This window comes from Buceros rhinoceros, unplaced genomic scaffold (assembly GCF_000710305.1).
Source record: "Buceros rhinoceros silvestris isolate BGI_N320 unplaced genomic scaffold, ASM71030v1 scaffold30100, whole genome shotgun sequence".
Lineage (NCBI taxonomy): Eukaryota > Metazoa > Chordata > Aves > Bucerotiformes > Bucerotidae > Buceros > Buceros rhinoceros.
The window spans coordinates 14,463-38,957 of NW_010389910.1; the positions used below are offsets into that span (position 1 = coordinate 14,463).

General features: G+C 42.8%; 1 protein-coding gene across 1 annotated transcript in view; it reads right to left on the reverse strand.

Moving 5' to 3' along the window:
- ADAM17 (ADAM metallopeptidase domain 17) overlaps nucleotides 1–18,915 on the reverse strand; it is a gene marked incomplete at its 5' end in the record, with an annotated part of 22,004 nt that extends 3,089 nt beyond the window's left edge. Inside the window, 16 exons of the mRNA XM_010135496.1 lie at nucleotides 173–261; nucleotides 1,426–1,504; nucleotides 2,548–2,678; nucleotides 3,614–3,748; nucleotides 4,399–4,502; nucleotides 5,479–5,678; nucleotides 6,546–6,698; nucleotides 8,743–8,831; nucleotides 9,308–9,452; nucleotides 9,986–10,099; nucleotides 11,196–11,285; nucleotides 12,972–13,102; nucleotides 13,959–14,127; nucleotides 16,165–16,253; nucleotides 17,220–17,353; nucleotides 18,783–18,915. Of these exons, the coding sequence (XP_010133798.1) occupies nucleotides 173–261; nucleotides 1,426–1,504; nucleotides 2,548–2,678; nucleotides 3,614–3,748; nucleotides 4,399–4,502; nucleotides 5,479–5,678; nucleotides 6,546–6,698; nucleotides 8,743–8,831; nucleotides 9,308–9,452; nucleotides 9,986–10,099; nucleotides 11,196–11,285; nucleotides 12,972–13,102; nucleotides 13,959–14,127; nucleotides 16,165–16,253; nucleotides 17,220–17,353; nucleotides 18,783–18,915 (1,985 nt within the window). The remainder of the gene's footprint in view (nucleotides 1–172; nucleotides 262–1,425; nucleotides 1,505–2,547; nucleotides 2,679–3,613; nucleotides 3,749–4,398; nucleotides 4,503–5,478; nucleotides 5,679–6,545; nucleotides 6,699–8,742; nucleotides 8,832–9,307; nucleotides 9,453–9,985; nucleotides 10,100–11,195; nucleotides 11,286–12,971; nucleotides 13,103–13,958; nucleotides 14,128–16,164; nucleotides 16,254–17,219; nucleotides 17,354–18,782) is intronic.
- Nucleotides 18,916–24,495: the final 5,580 nt, after the last annotated feature.

Genomic DNA, 24,495 nt, shown 5'->3' on the forward strand with positions numbered 1-24,495 from the left:
AGGGGTTTTGCCAACTGCAGGAGCAGTAAGTCTTACATACGGATTCCCCTTCTGGGGTTTGCTAAAAGCTTCCCGTTATCTTCTCCCACAAATATCTGCCATTTCATAAATGAAGGGTGTCCTCTTACAGCTCAATCCAACAGAGCAGTCATCTCAAGGACAGCTTACTCACCACACAGTGCACAAGGATGCTGAGAGGAATCCAAAAAAGTAAGGAGAAGACAAGTACAGAGCCCACTATATTGTCCGCTAGGAACTTCCCTGTGAAATCAGTTGAAAGCTCGTGGTTACCTACCAAATACTGCTTCAGGAACATACACATCTATCCATATATCCCGTGTACCCCATTCTGCAGCCACTGCTCATGCAAGCCAAGCCACAGAATGCTCAGAGAAGCACAAGCTGCAGAACTAGGGAAAAATAAAAGAAATTATACGATTTCAGAAAATTGTATCCAATATGTTAACAGTAACAGTTGTTTTCCTCTGTTCTCCTCTGATGAGGAATGCTGACAGGCTGTAACACCTCCTATCAGCTGACTGGGAACAGGCAATGCTGAGTTAGCTGAGCTAACCCTCTCAGTTATACAAGACACACTGCAAGTCTGTTACCAAATTCTGATTTACCAAATTCTGTGCCTCCACAAACAAACAAAATATCTGAACATCACAGATACTCAAACCGCCTCTACCTAGGCAGGCTAAATAGCTTTAACAATTACCTAAGAAAAAATTTTTGACCCTAGAACTCCAGATTGAAAGCCCCAAACCAAGGCGATTACTCTGAGCAGGCACAGCCTCACCGTGAGCACAGGCAGGTACTCGGTCATTACACAGCACGGCCTACTAACAGGCTTTGTATGGCTCCAGTGACGCCCCCTGAGGCACTGGGGCATTCACCGTGGGAATACCCGCTTGGACTGCATGGTGGGGATCCAGGAGGCCCATTCACAATGGCTGGGCAGTGACTCAGCACAGCTGGAGGTGCAGGACCTCAGTGGTTTTCTTCAGGTGAGAAATGAGGTTTTCCTCTTCCAGTCTGTTGACATTTAAATCCCACCGAGAAGTCTGCTTATACTACACTGAATCTAGCTGACCTCTACAAAGACTGACTGTTACTGCCTCTTCTGTAACTGAGCTACTTCTCGGTATTCGGACAAGAAGCTATCGTCTCCTTTACCAGTTTGGATGATGTCAAAAAAACAATAGAGTGGGAAAATGCAAAATGGTGCCCCATCCTTTCCGCTTTAAAAGACAAGATCAATATTGTCAAACTTTAGACAAAAAAAATATATATCAGAAACACAGCTACTAGCTACCCTTGCACACAGGTGAATAAAACCAGCCAGCTAACTCCCTCCGAGGCTTGAGAGGTTCATGTAATGAACTAAAAAAACCCCAAAGGATATGATCACGTATATCTTACCAAAAGTATTGATGCTGAGCTGGTCTATGAAATCCCAAAAGCGTTCAATCACATCCTGAACTTGTTTCTCACATTTGCCCTGCAAAAGCAAACACTTATTGACAAAATAATCCTACGCTATCTAAGTGTTAATTACTTCTTGGAGAGGGAAGAACGTACCAAGACGGTAAATAAATGAAAACTGCAAACACAGCAGCACTCGACCCACATTCTGAATACACATTTACACTCATGCCCAGCAGCCATCCATTTTTATTGCTTTTTTGGCAAAACAGTTTCAGTTCTACTGCTGTCTGAAACAGATCAAGTTTTCTTGTTTGAAATGTGCGAAACTGCCCCACCCTGACCCCATGATAGGGGATGTAAAACTGAAGTTTCTGGAGAGATTTAAGCATGGAAGCCTCGGTTCCCAGTGCCCACCACAAAGGCTGCAGTTCTCAAGAGCCCAGGGTTACAGACAGACAGACACCCAGATCTGGCTGTGGTGGTTTAACACAGTAGATCACTGGTCTTTCAGATCCACCAGTGGAGGGGCTGGGGCACGCCCCCTCCCCACCCTCCCAATGCATGTCTGCCAACACCCAGTTTAGCTACAGCCGCTGGGATATGCAGGAGACATGGCTGTCCATGCCGCTGTACCAGGAAATGGTCACTGATTGCCAGCAACCCACCAGTGTCCCTGCCCCCTTCAGATGCTGCCAGCTAGATTTTCATGTGATTGCTCCGTGACCTGAAATCTTCTAGTCAAAATTAATTGGGCTAACGTGAACACCTGAAATAGCAAGTGCTGCAAACCTGGTGGAGCTTATGGCAGCACTCGTTCACCTCCTTTGCCCAACCTGCCAGCTGGCTCAGCTGTGGAGAGCAGCAGAAGGGGGTCATCAGCAATGGCAGAACATAACAGGGTCACCTTGCACAGGTCTGCCGAGCTAACGTCCATCTACTGCCTCACACACACTTTAATATTTACTCTGTGGAGAGGTACTTACACAGTATCACCCTGCTCAGCAACACGTCAAGCTTTGGCTTCTCTTCACTAGCACAGTCCTCTTCAGAGAGGACTCTCAAACACACAGCCACCGAAGCAGAGCGTGGAGTGTGCTGACATCTGGGTAAACTTACATTTGCATCGCAGAAGCCCACAGTGCAAGGCTTCCCCTTGCGCAGAAACAGGAACTGGTTGTTAGCGTCGACATACGGCATGCACCTATCCTGCTCGTCCCGGCAGCACACCTTGCAGGAATTATCCGTTTCTGTAATAAAGCAATGGACTTGTTCCCTGGAAGCACCTGCAACCTGTAACCCCATGCATCCCCTGGCCAACAGAGTTCCTGCCCAGCTTCCTCATGGGGAAGGCAGGACTGTGCGAGTCACCCAATTTTGGGCACTCTGATGACCAACCCTGAAATTCAATCACAAGCCCTGTGCAACACGTTAGGGGACACAGTGGGACCAAGCTCTCCAAGCTGATACCCCAATGCTGCAGAAATCAACAGGCCAGCAAAGAAGTTCCATACACGTCCAGAAGACAGATTTAATTACTTCTCGGGCTTTGGGTCCTCCTCTAGGCACCCTTCTCCTTGGCCATGCCCTGCTTCTCAAACAGTGGGGCTCACTGCACTTCCTTGCACTGCCCCACCTGGGAAGTTTTCCTCCTAATCCCACCTGCTTTACCACATTTAAGAGACGATATGGAGAGCAAGCGAGCCGTAAAACTTACTGACTGAAGGATACGACAGGCAGGTTTGCAGTAGCAGGAAACTGGACTCAGGGATCCTATGTTCTCAAGACACTTTACCCTCTTTGAAATCTTTCTTTAACCACTTGTTGGAGGCTACTACTCCTCTGCCAGATGTCTGGTCCAGAGGTTGGTTGGGATCTCCTTATGATCGCTCCTGTCCACCTGTGGCAGAGGAGGTGGAAGGTAGAAGAGTGCCCTTTCCTTTTAACTGGAGCGCCAGACTGTAAGTCTCATCTTAACACCTTCAACCCAGACCACCAGAAGACAGGTGGACATTCACATATAGGCTTTTCTACACAGAAGACACTAGTCCTGAGAAAAACAATGGTTTAAACTTTTGCAGAAACCATAAACTCAGCCCTCCAACAGACAAGCCCACAGTGAAGGCAGCACCCTCTGGGGAGCAGCGATGAAGCACGCATTGCAGTTCAGTCCCGTGTCACCCACCATTGCATGCACAAGACCGTAAGTTCTTCTCCCGCTCGCAGAAAGGGACGCACTCCCCATCCTTGCATTTCCCCATGTCCACGCAGACTGTGTCATCTGGGGCATTCCCTGGAGGGGGGCACTCGCTGCTGTTCCCTACAGGGCGAGAGGACTGTTAGAGTAAAGGGCACCTGAGTGTACAGAAGAAAAAAGGACAATAATGGAAATTCAGACTCATCCTGGGGGGAACCCCATCAGCCTGTTCTTGGCTTTCATCTGCAGTCTGCCTGCCAGCTCCTCCGAGAGGCAGCAGAAGCTCTAGAAACATTCAACTCAGGCATTGTGGCACTCTGGCAACCAAGCAGTAGGTAGCAGACCCTGGAGGCACCACCAGCAAAGCAGTAGCAGCTCTGACTTGACTCCTTGCCTCCAGGAAAGATTATGAGGAGGAAGTAACAAGTGGGCAACTGAAGGGGAGTTGCAGTAATTCCCCCCTTTCTATGGCAAAATTCAGCTCGTTCTTGTCCTGTCCCAGTAACACATTGTTTTGATTTTTCTTCTTTTAAGAGAAAGAAACAAAAGAAAAAAAAAATCCGCATTTTTCATGTTCTTCTGGGCAGCGAATCACCAAGTCACTCCTGAACTACAATGAAACTCATTATAGGGCAATTTTGCGATGCTACACTGGTCTCTAAAATTACATGTACCGGATGAATAAAGGGCATTAGCTGGAAAGCGGATTGAATAGGACACTGAGCCTGAAGCATTTGGCTAGCTGATGTAAAGGGGACAGAACCAGGTCCTACCAGTGCAGAAAGACTCTCCTTTACAAGTGGCGCTTATGGCTTCTTGGCATTTCTTCTGTGCACTTTCAAACTGGCAGCTTTTACAGCAGGGACTGTTCCGATCACTGTGGAAAGATCAAAGTGAAAGGAAGAAAATTAAACAATTTTTAAAAAAAGGCATACAAGCATGACAAAGCCAGGGAAAAACGATGTTCAGGAAGAAGGAAAGCCCACTACCTCCTGGAGACTGACTCACTGATTCAAAACTGCTGCCCCCTCTACCTCCTTCCACGACCTCCTTTCTACACACTCACTCACTTTTCACTCACCAAAGGTAACAGCAAGCAGGAAGTCCCACATCTTGATAGACAACACAGGATCCTTGTATTTATCCAAGGCACCTGGACCCTCTTCTCACTTGCTGTGCAACTTCGGACAATATCTTCCACTGTTTTCTTCCCCACGCATTTTCCCCTGTTTGTCTTGGAGGTTTACTACTCTTTATTCTCCACTCTCTTTATTTCTTTGTTCCACATCTAATGTAAGAAGGCCCTTAGTACTAACACAGTCAGTACAGTTGAGGGAATTTCTTGCTAAACAACAGGATTGCACAAGCTCCCCACTGTTACGTGGTGCAGAGCTGAACTAATACCCCAAAGAGCAAGAACTGATAAGGGACTCATTTAGGGCAGTCACTGTGTTGTCTGCTCAAACACATTTTGTAGCGATCTTGAAAATACCAGGGTGGGATCCCAGTTTCAAGACACCTTGCAATACGAGCAAAAATTGTATTTGCACAGGGAATTTTTTAATTTTATTAATTTTTGAATGCCTGGTTTTGCTTTTAAATCTAACAGCAACCTTCAAGCCTGTAAGCTCTTGGCACTCCTCAGAAAAACTAACAGAACACTGTAACAAGTAATGTATGCAAACTGCATGCACAGAGCAGCCCTTCCTGAAATCCTTCATTGTCTTCAGCTCACACGTTTAGCCTTAAAGCCAGGAAACAGGTCTGTGATGCTACAGGTGACTTCAGGAGCTTTCAGCCCACAACATCATTCACTCCCATGTTAAGAGAAGTTGCAGTTTATTCCCCCTTACCTGCATTTGGCACCAACTTTCAGTTTACAGTCTGGAGAGCAGCAGGGATCAGCCTGTTGGTACAAGAGGCCGGGATCGCATTCCTCCCCTTCATCCACCCTGGAGTTGCCACACACTTTGTTGTTACGTTCTTTAAAGCACTCTTGGGCCTTGATCTCTATGGTCCTATGGATGGATTTTTTGCTGCAGCTTGAGAACATCTAGAGAGTTGTGAGGGAAAACAGCAGCACTGAGAGGCGTACCTTTCTGTCAACAAGTGGCATCTAAGACAGCTTCAGCCTCCTTACGCCTCGAAATTCTGGTGCCTCAGAGAGCAGTTATTCCTTCTGTACTACCAGTTTGAGACCAGTGAAAACTTTTAAGATGGGAAAGTCACAGTTGGGTCCATAAAGGACATTGCTATGTTACAATGCAGGGACACGCACTCACAGTCTGGCTCAGGGCCACAGAACCAACTCTTGCTCTCCCATGGCTTCAGGAGCACTAGCAATCATCCCCAGGAAGGGCTGCAAAGTTGTAGCAATGGGGAGAGATTGTGCTGCCTGTCAGCAGCGGGGCTGGGCATGCTCCACAAGTCAGACTAGACTGCAGACTAATCAGCCCCTGGATAATTTTGATTCTCATCTCAGAACAGGCACAACACCAAGCCTGCACTGCCAGTGCCAGCTTCTAAGCAAGCTTCATGGCAAGCACCATGGCTATGTCATCTGGCAGTCTCTCTCCAACAAGAACGGCTATGGACCACCCAAACACTATTTGGTACTGAAGGCCCTCTGTTTGACTCTTGATGACTTCTTTTTAAGAGCATGTGGCCACAGCTAATTATAAACAACTAATTAAAGAAGCATCCAGATATGCCATGAACTCCAGTGAAACTCGGAATCCAAAGATGACCTTAACTTGCAGAGAACCCAACAGCACACAAGTCCGTTTTCTCCTCATGGCTAATCCATTACATTCTCAATGTTTTCAAACTACAGGAATCAATAACTAAACAGACTTCCCATGCAAAGTGTCATTGACCACAGCAGAAACTTACACGTGGAAGCTAAACTATTCAACTATACCTTGTTGTTTTCATGATCTCCACTGACAGCAATTGGATACATAACATATTTCCCTCCCTGGTCTTCAGTGGGGGCACATTCTGGGAGACTATCAGGATCATGCTCTGCTCCGAAGTTATGTCCAAGTTCATGTGTTGTAACCAGGTCAGCCTCCTTTTAGGAACATAAAAACAGCAATGTTGAGAAAAAAAAAAAAATAGTCCAAGCAAGACAGGACAGAAGATCCCAGCTAATTCCAGGCCACCAGCAATTCTAAGACACACTGAGATGGAAAGGGATTTCCCTGTGAATATTTTTTCTTCCCCAGAAGTGGAGAACTTGAAGACAAATAAAATTAAGGCCCATTTCCAAACGTAAGTTCCAGGACTAGGTTTGAATACTAAACTGCTGTTAAAGGCAAAATGCTGTCCTAGAATACCAACTCAATCTTGCTTTCAATGAAATGCAGATGCTTAAAATATGAAAATTTTCTTTTAAATAGCTGGAAGGCATAAAAAGTTGAAACAAAAAGGCAATCCAAACAAACACCAGCTACTATGATTAGTCAATCTCTTGTTCAACTTATCTTGCCGTTAGAATTATTTTTTCTAAACGAATGATGACACTAAGTGTGCTGAATAAACTCTTTTATTGCATGACTACTAGGAAAGACATCTACAAATGTGGCCCAACAGGGATGGATTTCCAACACCATTTATGCAAGACGGGACTCCTCCTGCCGAGGATCCCAAAGCAGCTCTGCCTCGCCACACACTGCCTGGCAGTGCCTTGACCAGCAGATGGTGTCAAGTCCGCAAGGTGACAACCACAAGTAAAACTAGCACACAAACAGAAGTTAGGCACAAGGAACCCAGCAGTACTGGAAAGAGAAAGCAAGTCTGACAAGCTAACCATCCCTTCTGCTGCTGTGCAGGCACAGGAAGGACCAAGCACTGCAACGAGCAGCACTGGCACCCCGTGCAGGCATGGCTAATGCAAGAGCCAGAGACAGGAGAGCTGCCCAGAAATCACTCCTTGCATTTCACTGCATTTAATTTGGGGAAGGGTTTTAAGCAGATATTTTGTTGTCTTCCAAAACACAAGTGGACGCTGTGCAACATTCTCCCTGTGAAACCAATCCATAATGCTCCCACCACTTCATCCCAAGCTTTGCAAATGCCACTAGGAAGATAGCAAACTCAAATTCTTTTGTAATCCAAGGCAGAACTCCAGCTTGGAGATGAACGACAAATTCAAATAGCATGGCAACAGAGCTCTTTGTCAACATCCCTCTAACACAAAGCTTCACTGTCTTTTTTTCTAGCTTCTTGACAGCTTCTGTGCCAAGTTTTAGCCCACACATCAATTATGAATTCCCTTTATAATCTGGATACAAAAAAGCGCAGCTGAAAAGTCAGCAGAAGTCAGTAAAGAAAAATATGCCCAACTGCAAAGATTTGGTAGGTGCAAACACAGGCACTGATCTGGAATCTTTACAGGCGAAACCAAGCTCATAGTCCGGCCCTTACGTATTTACTATCTCGCCAAGTATAGAAAAAAAATCCAGACAGCATCAACAGACAGTAGGTTTAGTATTAGCACTAACAAGCCCTGCCCTGTTGTGGTTACTCAGGACACACACATACAAATTGGGTAGAGGAATTTCACTAACAGGCCCAAACTAAACCTCCTGTTTTGCCTGCACCACTTTCACTGCTTTACCTTCCAAATGGAACAGACCAAGCACATGCAACTGTCCACCTGCATGCTGTAGGGGGACCTAACAGCAAACGTGGAATTCAAGTCACCAGACTCATTTTCTTCTTACTCTAAAGCTACTTGTTGTATAATACTGCTTCTCCTGTTGGAGGGTTGGTTTTGGTTTGTTGGTTGGGTTTGGGTTTTTTTTAAAGCAAAATACATCTCCATTCTAAAGCAGACTACAGCTCCTATTAGACACTAGCTATACTTCCTCATTCCTGTTGCACAGTGAATTCAGCCTTCAGTCTTCTGATTCCCCTTGTCAGCAAAACCAAAAATGATTGTTTTGGTTCTGTGACTTACGTCCTTGTCCCCAGGGATCTGACTCAACCAGAAAGCCAGCAGCTTGTTTCTGAGAGAGCTCAGAAGCTTATCTCAATCCCAGAGCACACATCACCATCACACACGTTCGTACACCAAGACCCCTCAGGCTCTGCAGAGGACAACGCTCTCCTACCTTTGTGAGGATGGTCTTCCCGTAATTCTTGGTACTGGTTAAGCCACTGTTCAGAAAAATGTCCTTCTTTGCAATCGGACTATAATAAGCTATAGAAGTAAGAAAGAAACAAATAAAAACTGATAAACATTTTTCTTGGGTTTCAGGGGTTTTGGGGAGTGAAAGGGATTCTCATTTGGGGAATTATTCTCACAGGCTCACCGGTGAGACCCTGCCTCTTGACAGTTTTTGCAGAGGGGAACTTTTTAAGCACAGCTCATATATTGCAGTAAAGGGGAAAATGTAAGACATTTCCAAGACAACAGCATCTGCCATACCAGAACTGCTGCCAGATGCACCCACACAAAGTTTCCCTTGGTCTATCCAGCCTGCACTGGCCTTCATACCCTTGTTCACTCCAGATAGCTTAGTGACTTTTATTCTTCCTTCCCTTCTTTTCCCAGTTCCAACCAAGAAAATTCTATCCATTCTATCCAAATTCTACACAAATAACATGTCATGCTCCATGAAATCATAAAAACTAGCTTTCAGCCTACAATTAGGAGGAAAAAAAAGGAAGCCTTGCCTTTAGGACAAATTCCACCATGGCTGTTAGGTCTGGGAGAGCCAACATAAGCCAATCCAAGTGTTCCCATGTCAAAATCTTGATACGTGAAGAGATGAGCAAGGCACACATGAGCTGCTTTCTCAGCAATATCAAAGCTAAATTGCTTTAAAGAAAAAAAAATGTTTTTCAAATCTTTAAGACACTATATGGTGCATATTAGAAGTCTATAGATAAGAACATTAATCTAATGAGCCATAAGGCACCTTCTAGATCTGATTAAGTCAGAGAAAAGCAGCTGTTTAGCTGTCCAAAGAGCTGTAGAAAATGGAATGAATACCCAAGTACATTGTACACATTAATTTATATAACTCAGCTATCCATTTCCCCTTTTCACAGAGAGGGGAAAACCAAGTACAATAACTGTCTGCCTTGTGACCTTTGTCCAGTCGCAGGGCCTGACATGTCAGCACTGCCTTTCTGACTCAGGCCACACATTAACAATTCTAATTGGTTTGTGCTCCACGCTTATGCAATGCAGCCCTTTACCATGGGGCTACAGGGCACATCAGCCACTGGGACTTTGCGTAACACCTACACGTCATGCAAAGGAAGTAGAGGAGTTTCATCTCTTACTACAGAGCAGCTGTATGAATGATTCTCTCTAAGGGACACAATTTTTCAAGGGTTACAACCTACCTCTAGCAGCATTTTCACATCCCAAGCATCTTTCCTATCATCTGGGTAACTTTTTGCCATATTGTAATGCTTTTCTCCACGATTTACAGGATTTGGCTCATTGTGGATGATAATCTACATTTCAAAAGGACAACAACAATGCAGAGGAATTTTGGTCAATTTTATAGCTACAGAAAAGCTTTCGGTGTAATCTTAAATGTCTCAACAGATCTGCAGGGAGAAGAATTCACACTCAGCACACTTCCGATGTTAACTTTTCAGCCTTTTCTGCTAGTTAAGATACATCGACTACATCAGAAGTAACTAGACCAGCCATTTTACAAAGCAACAACCACAGTTTTCAGTGTAACATTCTGCTTTGAGATGCATGTTACTCTGTCAAAACCACCACCCAAATACAACCCAGATTTATATCTAGTATAAATACCCCCAAACCATTTCAGAGTTCAAGCTAACCAAAACACGTTTTCAAGGGTTGCTACTATCCCAGTAACCTATAATTAGTGCGTCACATTCTTTCCCCCTCCCTGCCCAATTAATTCTCTTTCTTTATTCCTGCAGACCTTTTCCCAGCAAAAGCTTGTGCTACGACTCCCTGCGTTCACATTTCAACTCTTGCAGCACTCTGAGCCAATGGACTCCTCTTCTTTTTAAGGCCTTTTTCCAGATTTCTGTGCGCTAACTTTCAGGAGCCAACATACACACTGCAGTCACGAGATCCCATGTCCACCCTATACCAGCTTCTACACTATCATAATACCATGACGTCTAAGGGGAGTCATTAAAGCTATTCAGTCAGTGTTTGCATTTTTTCATCTGTGTTTGAGGCCCACTTAGATTTTGTAAGCTAAGTACTAGCCATAAACACAAACATTAAATCCATGCATTTGAGTATGTCTGACAGAAACAAAAATTGCTCATATTCAGGGGAGAAAAAAAAAAATCACCTTTGAATTGAAATTAAATACGAAAAGATTCTCCCCAAAAACACTGGTCTGAAAAGCTATGAGGAAGTGAAAATGGGCATGCTGTCTCAGATCATTAACACCACCACTGGCAAGATGCTATTTCAGAGTGCTCCTGGCTGGAGTTAATAATGTAGGATTTTATTATTTTAGCTCTAATCCAGATAAAATCATCAGAAAACCTGATATCCAAAACACGTTCTTCCCCTTCAAATTAGAACACCTTTGCACAGTTTAGTGAATACCTGCTCTATCTGTATGCCGTACCCATTGAAGGCTCCATTGTCCCAGGAAGTATTTCGGTAGATGTCATCTACTCTGTCTATCAATTCAATCTATGTAAAAAACAAAACAAGCTATTTAGATATTTAGAGCTTTCATGTTATAAAGTTGAAGACACTCAGAGAAGCTGCAACATACTTATCTAGAAACACTCCAAATTAAAATTGAACTTCATATAACATAACAGACATACCCACTGATCCAAAAAACAGCAGCACTTTGATCCAGAGAATCAAATTATCAAATATCCCTGAAATTTTCCATCATAAAAAACAGTACAAACTTTCCCATTTATCACTTTCATTTGTGTAGAGGAAGAGCGATAATATTATGAACAAGACATCTTGGGAAGCACTTTGTTCATATACTAGTTTTCCAGGTTTCTTTAAGGGAAGGGCAGAGGAGAGAGTTGTTTTTACAGCTTTGTTTTAGCAGGATGATTAACTCCTTTAACCGTCCCCCAAGGCCTGCTTCCCTCTCCCAGCCAAAAGCCTATTATTTTCCTTACGGTTCAAGCACAAGGTTCCAGAAAGTTTCTCTTCAGCGCTCACTATCAACACCTCCCTTTTCGAGCCGTTCGCATCTTCTTAAAAACTACCTTCTACTAAATATAAACCACCAAACTTGCTCAGAATGAAAAGTGACATTCAGAGCCATCCATAACGGTTCATGCTCTGGTTTTCCAAACACTGCGTTGTCGTACACGTTTGCTCAGGACACACAACAGCAGGTGAGCCTCCGCATATGTCAGATGCTGAGACAATAGCATCTCTGCAAAAGCACGAACTGAGACTCTGTTACCTGAGGAATGTAAATACTTCTGGGGACAGAAAGGTCAAAAAGCCAGCAAAGGATGAGCAGTGCAATTAGCATTTCAGAGATTCAGCTCAGAAAGAGACTCTTGACAAACAACAGACTTCCAAAAGTGGTTTCATGTGTTTTTGTCTCCAAGTTCACTGTCCCATACTCTCCACTTCCATTGAAAGGCCGTGGGCAGGCATTCTATTTCAAGAACACCTGTCAGGTAGACAACTCCATTGCTCTGGTTTTGGCTGGGTTACTTGGTAACCAGTACACATGATGAAGCCCTGCTCTCCTGAATGCAGGAGAATGGCTGAACACCGGCGTGCTTTCCCTGGGTGCACGGCTTTTGCTCTTAAGCTGTTTTTATCTCATCCCACAAGCTGTCTCACCTTTACCCATCAGATTCTCTCCCCCATCCCACCAGGGAAGAGTAATTAAGCGGCTGGGTGGGGCTGAGCTGCCTGCCAGCGTTAAACCGCAAGACCCATGTACAATCAAAAGGAATTGTTTACTGTTTCTGCTTCTAATTTTATTGTTCTGGACAGAGGATCCGGGCTGGGGGTGGGGGGAGGGGGCGCCAAAATCTATAGAAGTTGCTTTTGTCTCTTATACAAACTTTAAACATGCTTGAACTTTAAAGACACTTGGATCCTTTGCAGTGGATTTCAAAATCCAGGAGATTCTAAAGCTCTGACTGAAAAAGAGGAAGATTTCTTAAGCGGAAAATAGCACAGCCACGAGAAATATGTGAAGGGAAGGGATTTGTTTATAAGTAAAACCTGAAGACAGCTTAACTACAGTATCACTGTAATAAAATACTTTTAAAGCATGATTTAGCACTTTCCCAGGTAAAAAGCACACACAGCAATGAGACGTAAATACTCTACATTGTACAAAAGTAATATAAGCTGTATGTTGTAACAGAGTGTACTTACCAAATAGTTTATAGTGGTACTCTCTTCCCCACGACCCATATACTTGAAAAAACGATGATCTGCCACTACCAACATCTTGCACGTGTTTTTGGAGTTCTCTGGAACAGCTCTTTTCTTCCGATGATCGCTTGCTAATGTGAGCATTTTAAATACCATTAAATAAACACTCAGTAAAACTGCCACCGCACTTTTTATCATCCTCATTTAAGACATGAACATTAGTTTGGGTGGGTTTTGGGAAGGAGAATGGGGATGTTTAGTTGTTTGAATTTTTTTTTAAATTATTATTATTAAATTTTGTCTTCATAACAGTCCTCACTCTTGACTAAAGGAAAGGAATGCATAGTAGTGAAATTGAATTATTCAACAGATTTCCCTGTAGAGCTTTTATGGTCATCATGTCAGCCTTAACATCTCTCCTCCTCCTGTTCCTAGTCATTATCTCAACCACTGCTGACACAGCAAAGGACAGAGGAAAGATGGACCAAAACCTGAAAACCCCATCATAGCTCAAGATAAGATTCTTTGAGTGACCACTAAGGCCAAACAGGTCCTGCTGCACAGCACACAAAAGTACACAGTTGTTTTAATGTTCACCTTCAGGAGTACCTACATTGTTGCCAGTTATTACAACAAACCTACTTAAGCCTTAAGATCATACTTAAGATGAAACAGCTTCCTCTCCTTAGCCTGCACTTCAGCAGGGCCAAATATCCTTTCAACAAGCCAGGAAGAAACATGTCCTGAGAGGCAGTTTCTTCCTTTCATCAGCTGTTGGGACTTCTTCGGATGGGGAACAGGCATGAGGAAGAGTGCTGCCTTTTTTCCCCCCACCAATGAATTTAAAGAACTAATAGGTAGTGTTAGTTAAAATAGTTAAGAAGCAGCAACACAGATTATTGCCCATGTTCTGATCTTACTTGCCAACACAGCCAGAATTCAAGTATTCATTCAAAGATGCTGCTCTCCCAAGGTATGGACACTCACCTTCATTTTGCTTCCCGTCTTCAAGTCCTTTTGGCAACAGTTCTTCTTCATTCAGCTTTAAATAACCACACACTTTGGGGGACTGCAATCTTGAGAAATCTTTAATATCTTCAGATCTGTAGACCAGCAGTCTTTCGTCTTGCACATTATCTACAAATCTCCACAGTGGCTGACAGGATAAGAACAGAATTGCAATTAGTTAGGAACACAGAGAATGAAAAGACAAAGTCTGTATAAAGTAAAAAATTACATGTATATACCATCAAATCTCCACAGCTTTATGTGTGCCCACACACATATGCGCTGGACTATGATAACTGCACCCACAGCAGTAAGTGTACTAATAAAATAACGTCCTCGAGAAAGCAAACAGAATTCAACTCTTTTATGCTACACAGGCATCCAAAACTCTAAGATCATCTCAACAGAGCAGCAGCAGCAACCACCTGATAAGGCTGTAGAAGACAGAATTTTTCTTCCCCTCCAGAACACAAGCAAACTGAGGAGGCATCTCAGGCTCCTCTGCCCCCTCCACAACAGTATGGAGACCAGCATAGCCAGGGAGAAGATGCTTAAACTATGCTAACAAACACTGAACAGAAGCACAAGAGCTGGTACATAACAGAGAACATCTAAGTGCACAGCAGAACACAATCTTCACAGCTGAACGCAGGCTCTCCCGCATTCTACAGCTACTTAAGTCACTTACAAGCATGGAAATTTCTCCAAAACCAAAGAAAACATGAAAACCATTAAATCCCAACCTAAGACACTAATTTCCATGGCAGATGCATACTGACCATCTTTTTTCTTTACCAACATATCCCTGTTATTACCTGAACCTAACAGCTACTGCAGCACCACCAAATACAACATGGACAGGGCAGGGCCAAACAGCATAGGCTGCCCATGTCCACAACGCAGGGCACCCAGGCCTGGTTCTTCTCTTGCCCTTAAGCAGTGCACTTTCAACTTTAGACAACTATAATGTAGCATATGGTGCTTTAGGTTCACAGCTAAAAAAGTCCTGAAATGTGAAGGCTGTGCCAGCCCAGCACCACACGTCTGCAGCGCAAACCTGATGGCATATGTTTCGCACCCTAGGGCAAGGTCTGAGGGCACCAGGGGTTTTCTCGAAGGTCTGTAGTCTTTCCGAATAGTACAGGAGGACCATGAAAGCAAAGGCAGGCAATGGTGGAGCAGTTTGTCCTTCGGCTGCCTTTTCAGTACGGTCTGGCACACACCATCTGTCTCCACACAGGCATCATCCCATCCAGGGCTGGTCAGGGGCCAAAGCTGACCTGGAGATGCAAACAGCTAGGCAGTGAGGACAAGCTGGACCCTCTATGCCACTGCCTGCCTTTACTTGGCTGTACAGACACAGCCAGTGAGGAGCGAGAGAGTTGGCTGTGTGGAAAATAGAGACATGCTGATATTACTCTGGACCACAAACAAAAATCCTTTAAATCACAATTGAACAGCTACTATATGCTCTTAATGTAAAACACAAGTACAGTGGTTTGGATATTCTAATCACATTTTCATACTTTAACATGACTGGATTTCCCAGGTTTACCCATAATTCTGCTTATCCCTGGGTTTGGAAACAATTACAATATCCTTATAACACTCAGCCATAATTACTGTTATTCAGCCATTCGCCTACAGCTTGTGTCTGGGAATATACTGCACTGAACAATTCATTACGATAGTCTCTAATTACATATTTGTTGAATGTGTTTTTTAAACCAGTAGTTTAAAACAAACACAAGCAATGAAAATTGTGAAAAATAGAAACAAAGGAACAGGAAAAAATAGCAGATTTTCAAATAAAGCTCTAAGAATGGGCAAAACTCCAAGATATAACAAAGCCAAAATTTTAGAAAGCTCAACAGACCTCGGCTCTACTCAGAAGGCTGCACAGTTTATTATTCTAGGGGACATATTCCCATTAATTACTTACATTAGCCACTTCTGTTTCTAAAACCCCTCCCTGTTCAAGACGTACCTTCTCCCTGATGTGTCTAAAACAAGCAAATGTCAGAGAATGTCACTCACTAATAAATCTCAACACTTGAAAAAGTCAAATTGGTTTCAAAACAACAAATCTAATTTGAGCTACAGAGGTGTCAATGTGTCTAACTAGAAAGACCCACAGGGAAAAAGAGATGACTGTTTGAATACCGCTTTGAACGGCAAAGCATACCTCGATATTGTATTCTTCTCCGTCAGTATTGATTCTCACTGTAAAATCTTCATCTCCTATATGTGCCATAACCTTGGAATTATGCTCTCCTTTAACATAAGCAAGGAAAAAATAAATTAATTCAGCTCTATTTGCATGTACTCCTGCACAGACATTGTTTGCTGGGTTTTTTTAATTGTTTCTAAGCCTCACACCAAATTACTTTCCTCAATCTCTGAAGAACACTATACTGTACAGTTTAAAGGAAAAAAAAAAAAAAGAACCAGCATTCCCCCCAATCTTAATATCCCAATGTTCATGGTCATCAAGACTCAGATTTAATTGATAACTGAGCAGGAAGTGTTGAGATGGCTCTGCGGATTACTGACGGGACACAGAACATTTCTGAGAACAAAAGCAGCTTGCTTCTTACTACTATCAAGCAGCAGTTTCATGGTGTCAGCCTGTATTCCAGCGGAAAAGACACAGGCAACACAAAGATCAAAACAATTTAGCTGGAGCATTAGTGGTCCAGCATTAGTTGGACCCAAGTGGAGCAAGACACATTTTTTTTTTTTACAGAAAAGTAATCTGCGAAGAACTGCCTTAAAGTCTTTTAATGTAACAATCCAGGCAACACTGCATCACCACTACCTAGGCTTTGTGTTCTTGGACAAGGATTGTTCAAGTACTACATTCCAGTGGAAATTAAAGCTACCATCATCATTTTCAGAGAAGAAAAAAAAAGAAACACTACCATCAAAAAAACCCTACAAGCTGCTGCTTGAGTAAATTATACTTTGTGTTCTGCCAAACTTAACAAGAGTCCTATCTTAGAACCTCAGTGCAATAGCTCAAACATCCTCCTGCCACCAAACCTAAAAAAACCCCCAAACCCACCACAGAAATGCCACAAAAACAAAATCAGAAAATCCGAGAAGCACGAGAATTAAGTTTACTTGTTCATCCTAACCATATCTGATGAACATGAGGGCAATACATCATTTACTTGGGCCAAGAGGCTCATGCAAAGCTGTGCTTTCTCAGCACTGACACACAGTCTAGTCCATACTAACCAACGACATGTCCAGTGAAAAAGTCTTGCCATTGAACACGATACTCCTTTTCCTTGCCTTCGCCATCCACAACTAATGCTTGAAATTTTTCTGAAAAGTGTTCAGCAGTTGCAGTTAAGTATAATTTAAAGTGCCTGTAAAAGAATTTACTTCCATTTATTTTTAGGCAAAATAAACACATAACAGATACACCCAGATACATCCATTTTAATGCGGATCCAAAAGAACTTTAGAAAAGCATTAATTCTGATAAGCAGGCTACAAAACCATATACTGTGTAATTCATAACAGTAAATATTTAAGAGTCAAAGATGTTTAATTTTAGAAAGTAAAAAATGAACCCCAAAATCCAAAACAGTCACAGTTTGCTCATGATGCACCTTCTCCATCTGGAGTCAAGCAAAAGGAGTTACTGGTAGCTTTAATAAAAATCAGACCAAGGAATTTGTTCATCTATTTTAAATTATCTTAAAGTTCTTATTTTCTGAAATTATACAGTCAAAAGACCATAAACAGAAATCTGAACTCTGTATATTTTTATGATATATTGTCACAAAAACTAAAGGCTATCCCAAGTAGTAAGTGGAGAACCTCCTCTGGAAGGAGCCTCATGGGCTCTTGGTTTATGTGCTTTTTGGGTCAAAGAGTTGTGGTATGCCCCTCTGCAATTATTCTGTCATTATCATTGGCAGTACTGTATGCAACCTCACCATAAAACCAGGGTGCATGAAGCAGTGCAAAACAGGGACAGCTAGACATCTGATCCCATTAACTTTTTATATTAGGTACTTAAAAATTACCCCCTCCAAACATTTAGAGAGTCAAACAATATCCACAACAACTTGCATGACAGTTGTAGTTGTAGATGACAGATGGGGAAAGCACATGAGAACACAGCAGACAAAGATGTCAGATGAACAAAATCAATCCACACTTGTTAATAGAAAGTGTTATTCTCACCCTACTTCCCCATTTCAGATTTACAATTTCAGCACTCAAATACCTGTAAGACACCTTTTTGACACTCAGAATAAAATCCCTACAACCTCCATGCCTGCTGCCCTCTACCTCTCCTTCACCTTCCACCTGTGCTTTTATCTCCTGTCTTATTAAAAAAATTACTAAAAGAAGTGTTTTATTGAATGGGAAATTTATACTCAGTAGGAAGAGGATTAAACCTCTGTAAAAAAGAAAATAGAATAAATGTCTTGGGAAACACACCACATGCTCTCCCCAAGCTGAAGGCAGAGATTTTCAGGAACCAGAAGACAGACAAGAAGTATGACAACGTTGCCAGATGAGGTATAAGCGGGATCCAACCCAATCAGTGGGAGTAATCTACATGAAACTAAAACTAACAACAATGCAAAAGATACAATGCAACTTATTCTCCCATTTCCTCTGAGCCTCTCTGAAGTCGTATAACCATGCAGAGCACTAATAAAGAAGAACTGGTCAGCCATGACAGAAAACAAGATAACTATTTCTAGGTTTGGAGTGGTGCGTTATTCATCACAAACTGAAGAAAATATTATGTTATTTCATTATTGATGATTTAATTACCTTTGCAGGGCTGAAAAACTTAAGAGCCTTTCTACATGTGTCTCAGGCTGCAGGTCCCTCTTCTTCAGTGAGTGTTGCTGGATGCTAGACTGAGAAAGGATGTCATAGTCTGAAAGCATGGACTCAATTGTGTCTGGAAGAGCAACATGGAAAGTTTTAGTTTCAAGAGACTCCCCTCTTTCACAAACGCACACATAAAACAGCAAAACAGAGCCTCCCGTTTCAACAGCAAGAACACAGTTTGCTCTAATTTTAGGATAACTGTTGTACATTTCTGTAAAGGTGCATTTTGTGTAGGCAAGCAGAAATCATAGGGCGAGTCAAGACACTATCTGAGAGCGTCAAAGAGTTTACTTCACTTCTTACAGCATTTTTTGAGCAACAAACCCATCATTTTTACTGCTACAGCTGTGCAGAACTAATGCCCTCCTTGGCTGCCCCTGAAAACTAAATTGGGGGAACATCCCTATTCCTCTGGGGTGAATAACTGTCCTCACCTGCTGGTCCCCATCTGAGTCTAAGGAAAAAAATAATCTAACCTTGGAAACTTGTACCAAGTTCACTGCAGATCAGGACTGCATTTATTACCTGTTTGTTAATCAGCAGCCAGAAAACAGGTATCTGTGTTGGATAATCAAGCAGAAATAACTAATGAGGCATCTCCAGGTACGCCAGTTTTACGGTATCTTACCTCCACACACAACTCCTTTTATTTCCCTACTCGGAGCACGAAAACTTGTTCAGAGAAGAGAAACCAAGGGCCTGAACTATGGGGAGCAGCACAAATCACAAATTAAGGGCAATATTCTGTAGACGCTTCCACCATTAACAGGTACAAAACGCTGGCTGCCCACAGTACTTGCTGCTGAAGCCTCCCGCTCCTTTTTCAGGCACCCCTTCTCCAGAAGCACCCACTCATGCTCCTCCTCTCTGGAACACCCACCACACACCCGACAACCAACTTCACTTCCACCAGCATCCATCAATTCATTTGCTATTTACAGCCTTAAACAGAGGCCCTTATTCCCACATCACCATCTTTCTTCTCTGCCAGACCTGTTCACTCTTTTCACTGCACCAGTGAGGAGTCAGCCAGGTTTTACAAGAGGCAGAAGTGCTCACCCAATCATTCTTCATTAAAAAGTTTTCTGTCTTTTCTCCTCTATTTCGAATTGTGCTTCTAAATCAGACATGGTAGCTACCCAAGTGGGTTTTTATTGACAAAGATGGCCTTCCACTTCTTCAGAGCCCCTCGTCACTACCTTATGCCACTCAGTCAAGTAACCTCATGCATTTTACGGGGCTTTCATATAACCAGCACCGTGAGGAAGCTAAGTTTTACTGGCTCTTGGGCAACAAGCCAAAATTGCTTAACTTAAACTCCAGATTCATATAATTCCTGAAATAATTTTTTTTTCCTCAATCTGACACTCGTTACCATCAAATCCATGTCTCTAAAGCCCAAGAAAGCCTTTAAGACCTGGCACAATGTTTGGGCAAGGGCAAGTACCTCGCTTTTTCTTTTGCAAGGGGGCAGGTGAGGAGAATTAACCACCAGTGTATGTGCACACAAGTCCTGCGTACACTGGAAGTGACGGATCTGCAGAAACAAAAACGATGTGCACAGCCCTCTTGGCCACGCACCAGACCTACTAGCAAAGCGATGGATAGGCAACACAGCTGCCTTCCCCTGCAGCAGAAGCCACTGAGCAGCAGCTCCCACTGAGCAGCGGCTCCCAAGCTTCTCCTTCCCCTGCCATTGAGCAACACAGGAAGGGCAGTGCAGTTGCAGTTTCCTGATCTCCGTTTACAACCCTCAAGTTGAGAGCAACTGCAATCAATTTCAGCGCGTTTGGGGTTATACACAAAGGCAAGTTTTCACCACCTGGGAGGAGGGCAGGGACAGGCAGGGAAAAATCAGCTCTGAAAAAAAAGCCTCATTAAACTGTCTAGTCCTTAATCCTTTTAATTAAATCTGAGATGAATCATAGAATCACAGAATGGTTTAGGTTGGAAGGGACTTTAAAGATCACCTAGTTCCAACCACACTGCCATGTGCACAGACATCTTTCACTAGATCAGGTTGCTCAGAGCCCCATCCAACATGGCCTTGAACACTTCAGAGACAGGGCATTCACAGCTGCTCTGGGTAACCTGTTCTTTCAACACACACAGCTAGAGCGGACCCCTCAATTACAGTGAATGCTGATATACAGGATACCAAACACTAGTTTGTGATACAGAGCAAGTGTGTGGTATGTGGGCCATGAAGCAAGAGAGGTGTGGTACCACTGCTGCTCTGCCTGGGGACTTACTGACACAGGAACTTGCCAAGCACAAGGTCTCCCCAAGAGACACAACCCCAGCCACAAAACACTGCTCCTTCTGCCCCCTCTACCTCTACCTGCAAAGCAAAGCCCAGAACCAGGGGAAGGTCATGCCAAAGAGCAAGATGCAGTTGCCACTACGATCAGTCAAAATGACTCAGTTTCATAGCAAGAGAACTGAGAAGTCTGCTAAAGGAATTAGGGGGTTTTATTTGTTAGGTAACTTCAGGTGTGTGTGCCACCTCATCACACATAAACATCCTTCAGGAAATGCCTTCCAAGAGACACAGGAAGGGTAGTAAGAACAAGACCTAGGGTTGATAAAGATGAGTAAGATCATTCTGTTAAAGTAACAAATGAAACACAAGACACTCCTAGTTCCTGTAACCTGAAACAAGAGTGCACTTGTTCATATTTCCTCTTACCCTTTCTAAATTTGTTTGCTTGTAATTTTACTTGTGACATAAGACTTAAGACATGCTGCTGCTAGACATAAATCTGTCAACTAAATCAGGTATCCAACAGATGTGGAAAAAATATATTGGTAACACATTCAAACTAAAATTTTTCTGTACAATTTTCATACTGTGAAAATGAACCCATGGTCATGGCTTATTTAAAATAAAAGATGAAGTGTCTTCATTCTAAACAAAATACAGACCTGTACAGAAACCAACTGTTCACCAGTCTGTGGATGGGAACCACAGGAAGCATATGCTTGACTACTTTTTATTCAAATTTAATAATCTTTCTGCAATTCCTTCCTCATTATCTCCACTATGGTGGATATCATCCTGATATCCCAAATATATACTTACTTACTATGCTCACCAGCCTTCACCTCACTGCATCTTCTCCCCAGAACATACACGTCAGGTTTGTAAGAGAAACAGGGAAGGAACATTGGTGGCAAAGATGATACCCCAAAGTTCTCGAGAAGAAATCCACAGCAGTGACTCTACCTCTGCCCCCAACTTTGAACTCACCAGTTCCTCCTTTTCTTTTACCTCATTTCAAGGCTCACTGCCACTAGACTTCTCAACACAGGAAAGTATCTTTTAAATGAGTTATGGACCAACACACATTGCAGCAAGCTACTCCAGCAGCAAAGAGCTCAAGAACATGCTGGGAAACAGCTTAGCTCACTGAGTTGGAGGCCACCGCATATAATTCAAAAGAAGAGTTTTCAAGTGCTCAGCTACTAATTCAAATACGAATGGCATCCTTCTCTAACCAGCTCAGCTTTCATAGGCAGAAGAGTAAATTCCCATGATCTCATGCCCAATCTATTGCCCAGAAAGCAACAAGTAAATGTGGCAAGACACCCATTTCATAAGCATTGTTTCACACTGTATTATTTATAGAAAGGATAAGCTTACCTAGAAGCATTAAGTTTTAACCCAGAAAACACAATTCTCATTTTTTAAAACTCTCTTCCTAGCTATCTCAAGATAGAAAATGTCTGTACTTAAAATACAAGATTGAACAATATTTTAAAGAATATTACTTTCAGGATTTACAAATGAGCCCAAGAGCATCAGAGGTGTTTGCAGGAATGATTGCAGTTATTTCTCCAACCATCCCAAAGGGCATAAAAGCAGAAATAAATCTCCTATCAAAAGGCACTGGGCTGGGATGACAAGCCTACAGAGAGCAGCACCTGGGGGAGGATTTTGTGTGTGTGTGTGTGACTTAAATCATTGGCATCTCCAAAACTGAAGAAAGGGTGCCAGCCCGTATTTCATGTGGCACTCATTGACTACAACACGAGTATTGACCTCAAGTGGATTTCCAATGGGTATCAAAAACCTATGAAAGGCTTACAAGCAGCTAACAACAGTTTTTCTGATTCAGCTGGGGAGTGACTAAAAGGTTGCAGGGCTCCATTTTATTGTTAATATTTACTTCTTTTTCCATTTTATTGTTAATATTTATTTCAGTTATTCTTAAAATTATGCTCTTCTTCATACATTAAAATATTTTAATTGTACTGACCAAATATAGTCACTTCAAACATAATTCACAGCCTCAGTCCGAATTTGGACCAGGAAACATAGACTGGACTCTTTCCAACCTTAACCATATGAGCTAAAGTAGGTCTCCATCACCCTACACAAAACAGCTGCCCTCATGTTTGTGGTAACAGCCAGTTACTGGCTGCAGTACAGTGGGATCATTTGACCGGAGCACCACTGCAGCAAGTGCTAATGGAGACTAATCTATGAATATCTTAACTGGGCACACAGATGGTTTTCACCAGGCAGGAGGCGATGCAGTCATGCCTAAATGTTTATGGGATACCTTCTCTTAACAGTTTATACTGCTTTCAGGAGACTGCTGATGAAGGGAACATGTTGAGAAGAACCATCTGTACAAAAGCTGTTCCATATCAGTTCATCATACCTGCTGTTCCATCTCTCTCTAGTACACCTGGTACAGAGCCATTGCCAAAGACAGAAAACAAAGAGAACTGAAACACTTAGCCCATGCAAAACAGCCTATGCTTTCAGTTCAGATAAGTCACATTTACTTGTTTCCACCAAAGAGTAGCTGCTGTTTTGCTCATTGAGTATACATGAGCAGAACTTGTGTGAGATCTAGCTTCAAAGCAAGAACCAATTCTATGTCAGCCTGATTATTAACCCTAACAGGATAAAGGTTTACACTCTGTTTAAACACATTTCTGGACAAACCTGTTAGTAAGAATGACCAGCTATGTCAGCACTGCTGAATGTTTTAAAAGGCATGTTTTTGACTTGATCTCAACTGCACCAAACTTGCTAAACCACGTGAGAAAATGGGGTGCCCAAATTCAGTTAGTCGCCAGCACAGCGCAGACAAAGCCCCGGGGTACAGTTACATGGACTTCACCCTGGGAGGTAAGGTAGGCTGCGATCTACCCTCTACCAGCTACCCCACAGTATATTTCTCCCGCAGTTACACAGGGTAAACTACTTACCACATTCAGAAGTGCTCAGTGATGGATGCCATCAGAAAGCCAACAAATAATTACATAACACCCTTTAGCTCATCTCAGGGAAAATTTGTTCATATATCTGCACCCTTTATTAGAATAAGACATTTGTTTCTGGACAGTATGAATGTTTCTTTAAAGGTGCAAATTCTGTTTAACAGAAGCCGTACAGGTAATTAAACTGTTGGTTTTGAATACAGCTGAATACCCCCAATGGCTCCTACATGTTACCTCACACACTGCCAACCTTGCAAATTTTCTCCTTCACTAAACACATCTTAAACAGGGACCAGCGAGGAATAAAATTTATTCTGTTGGATCAACTTGATTTAATAACTTAGTCTGTTCTATCAATGAAAGCAAAAATCAGGGTGGGTTTGGGGGGGGGGGGGGGGGAGAAAGAAACCACCCG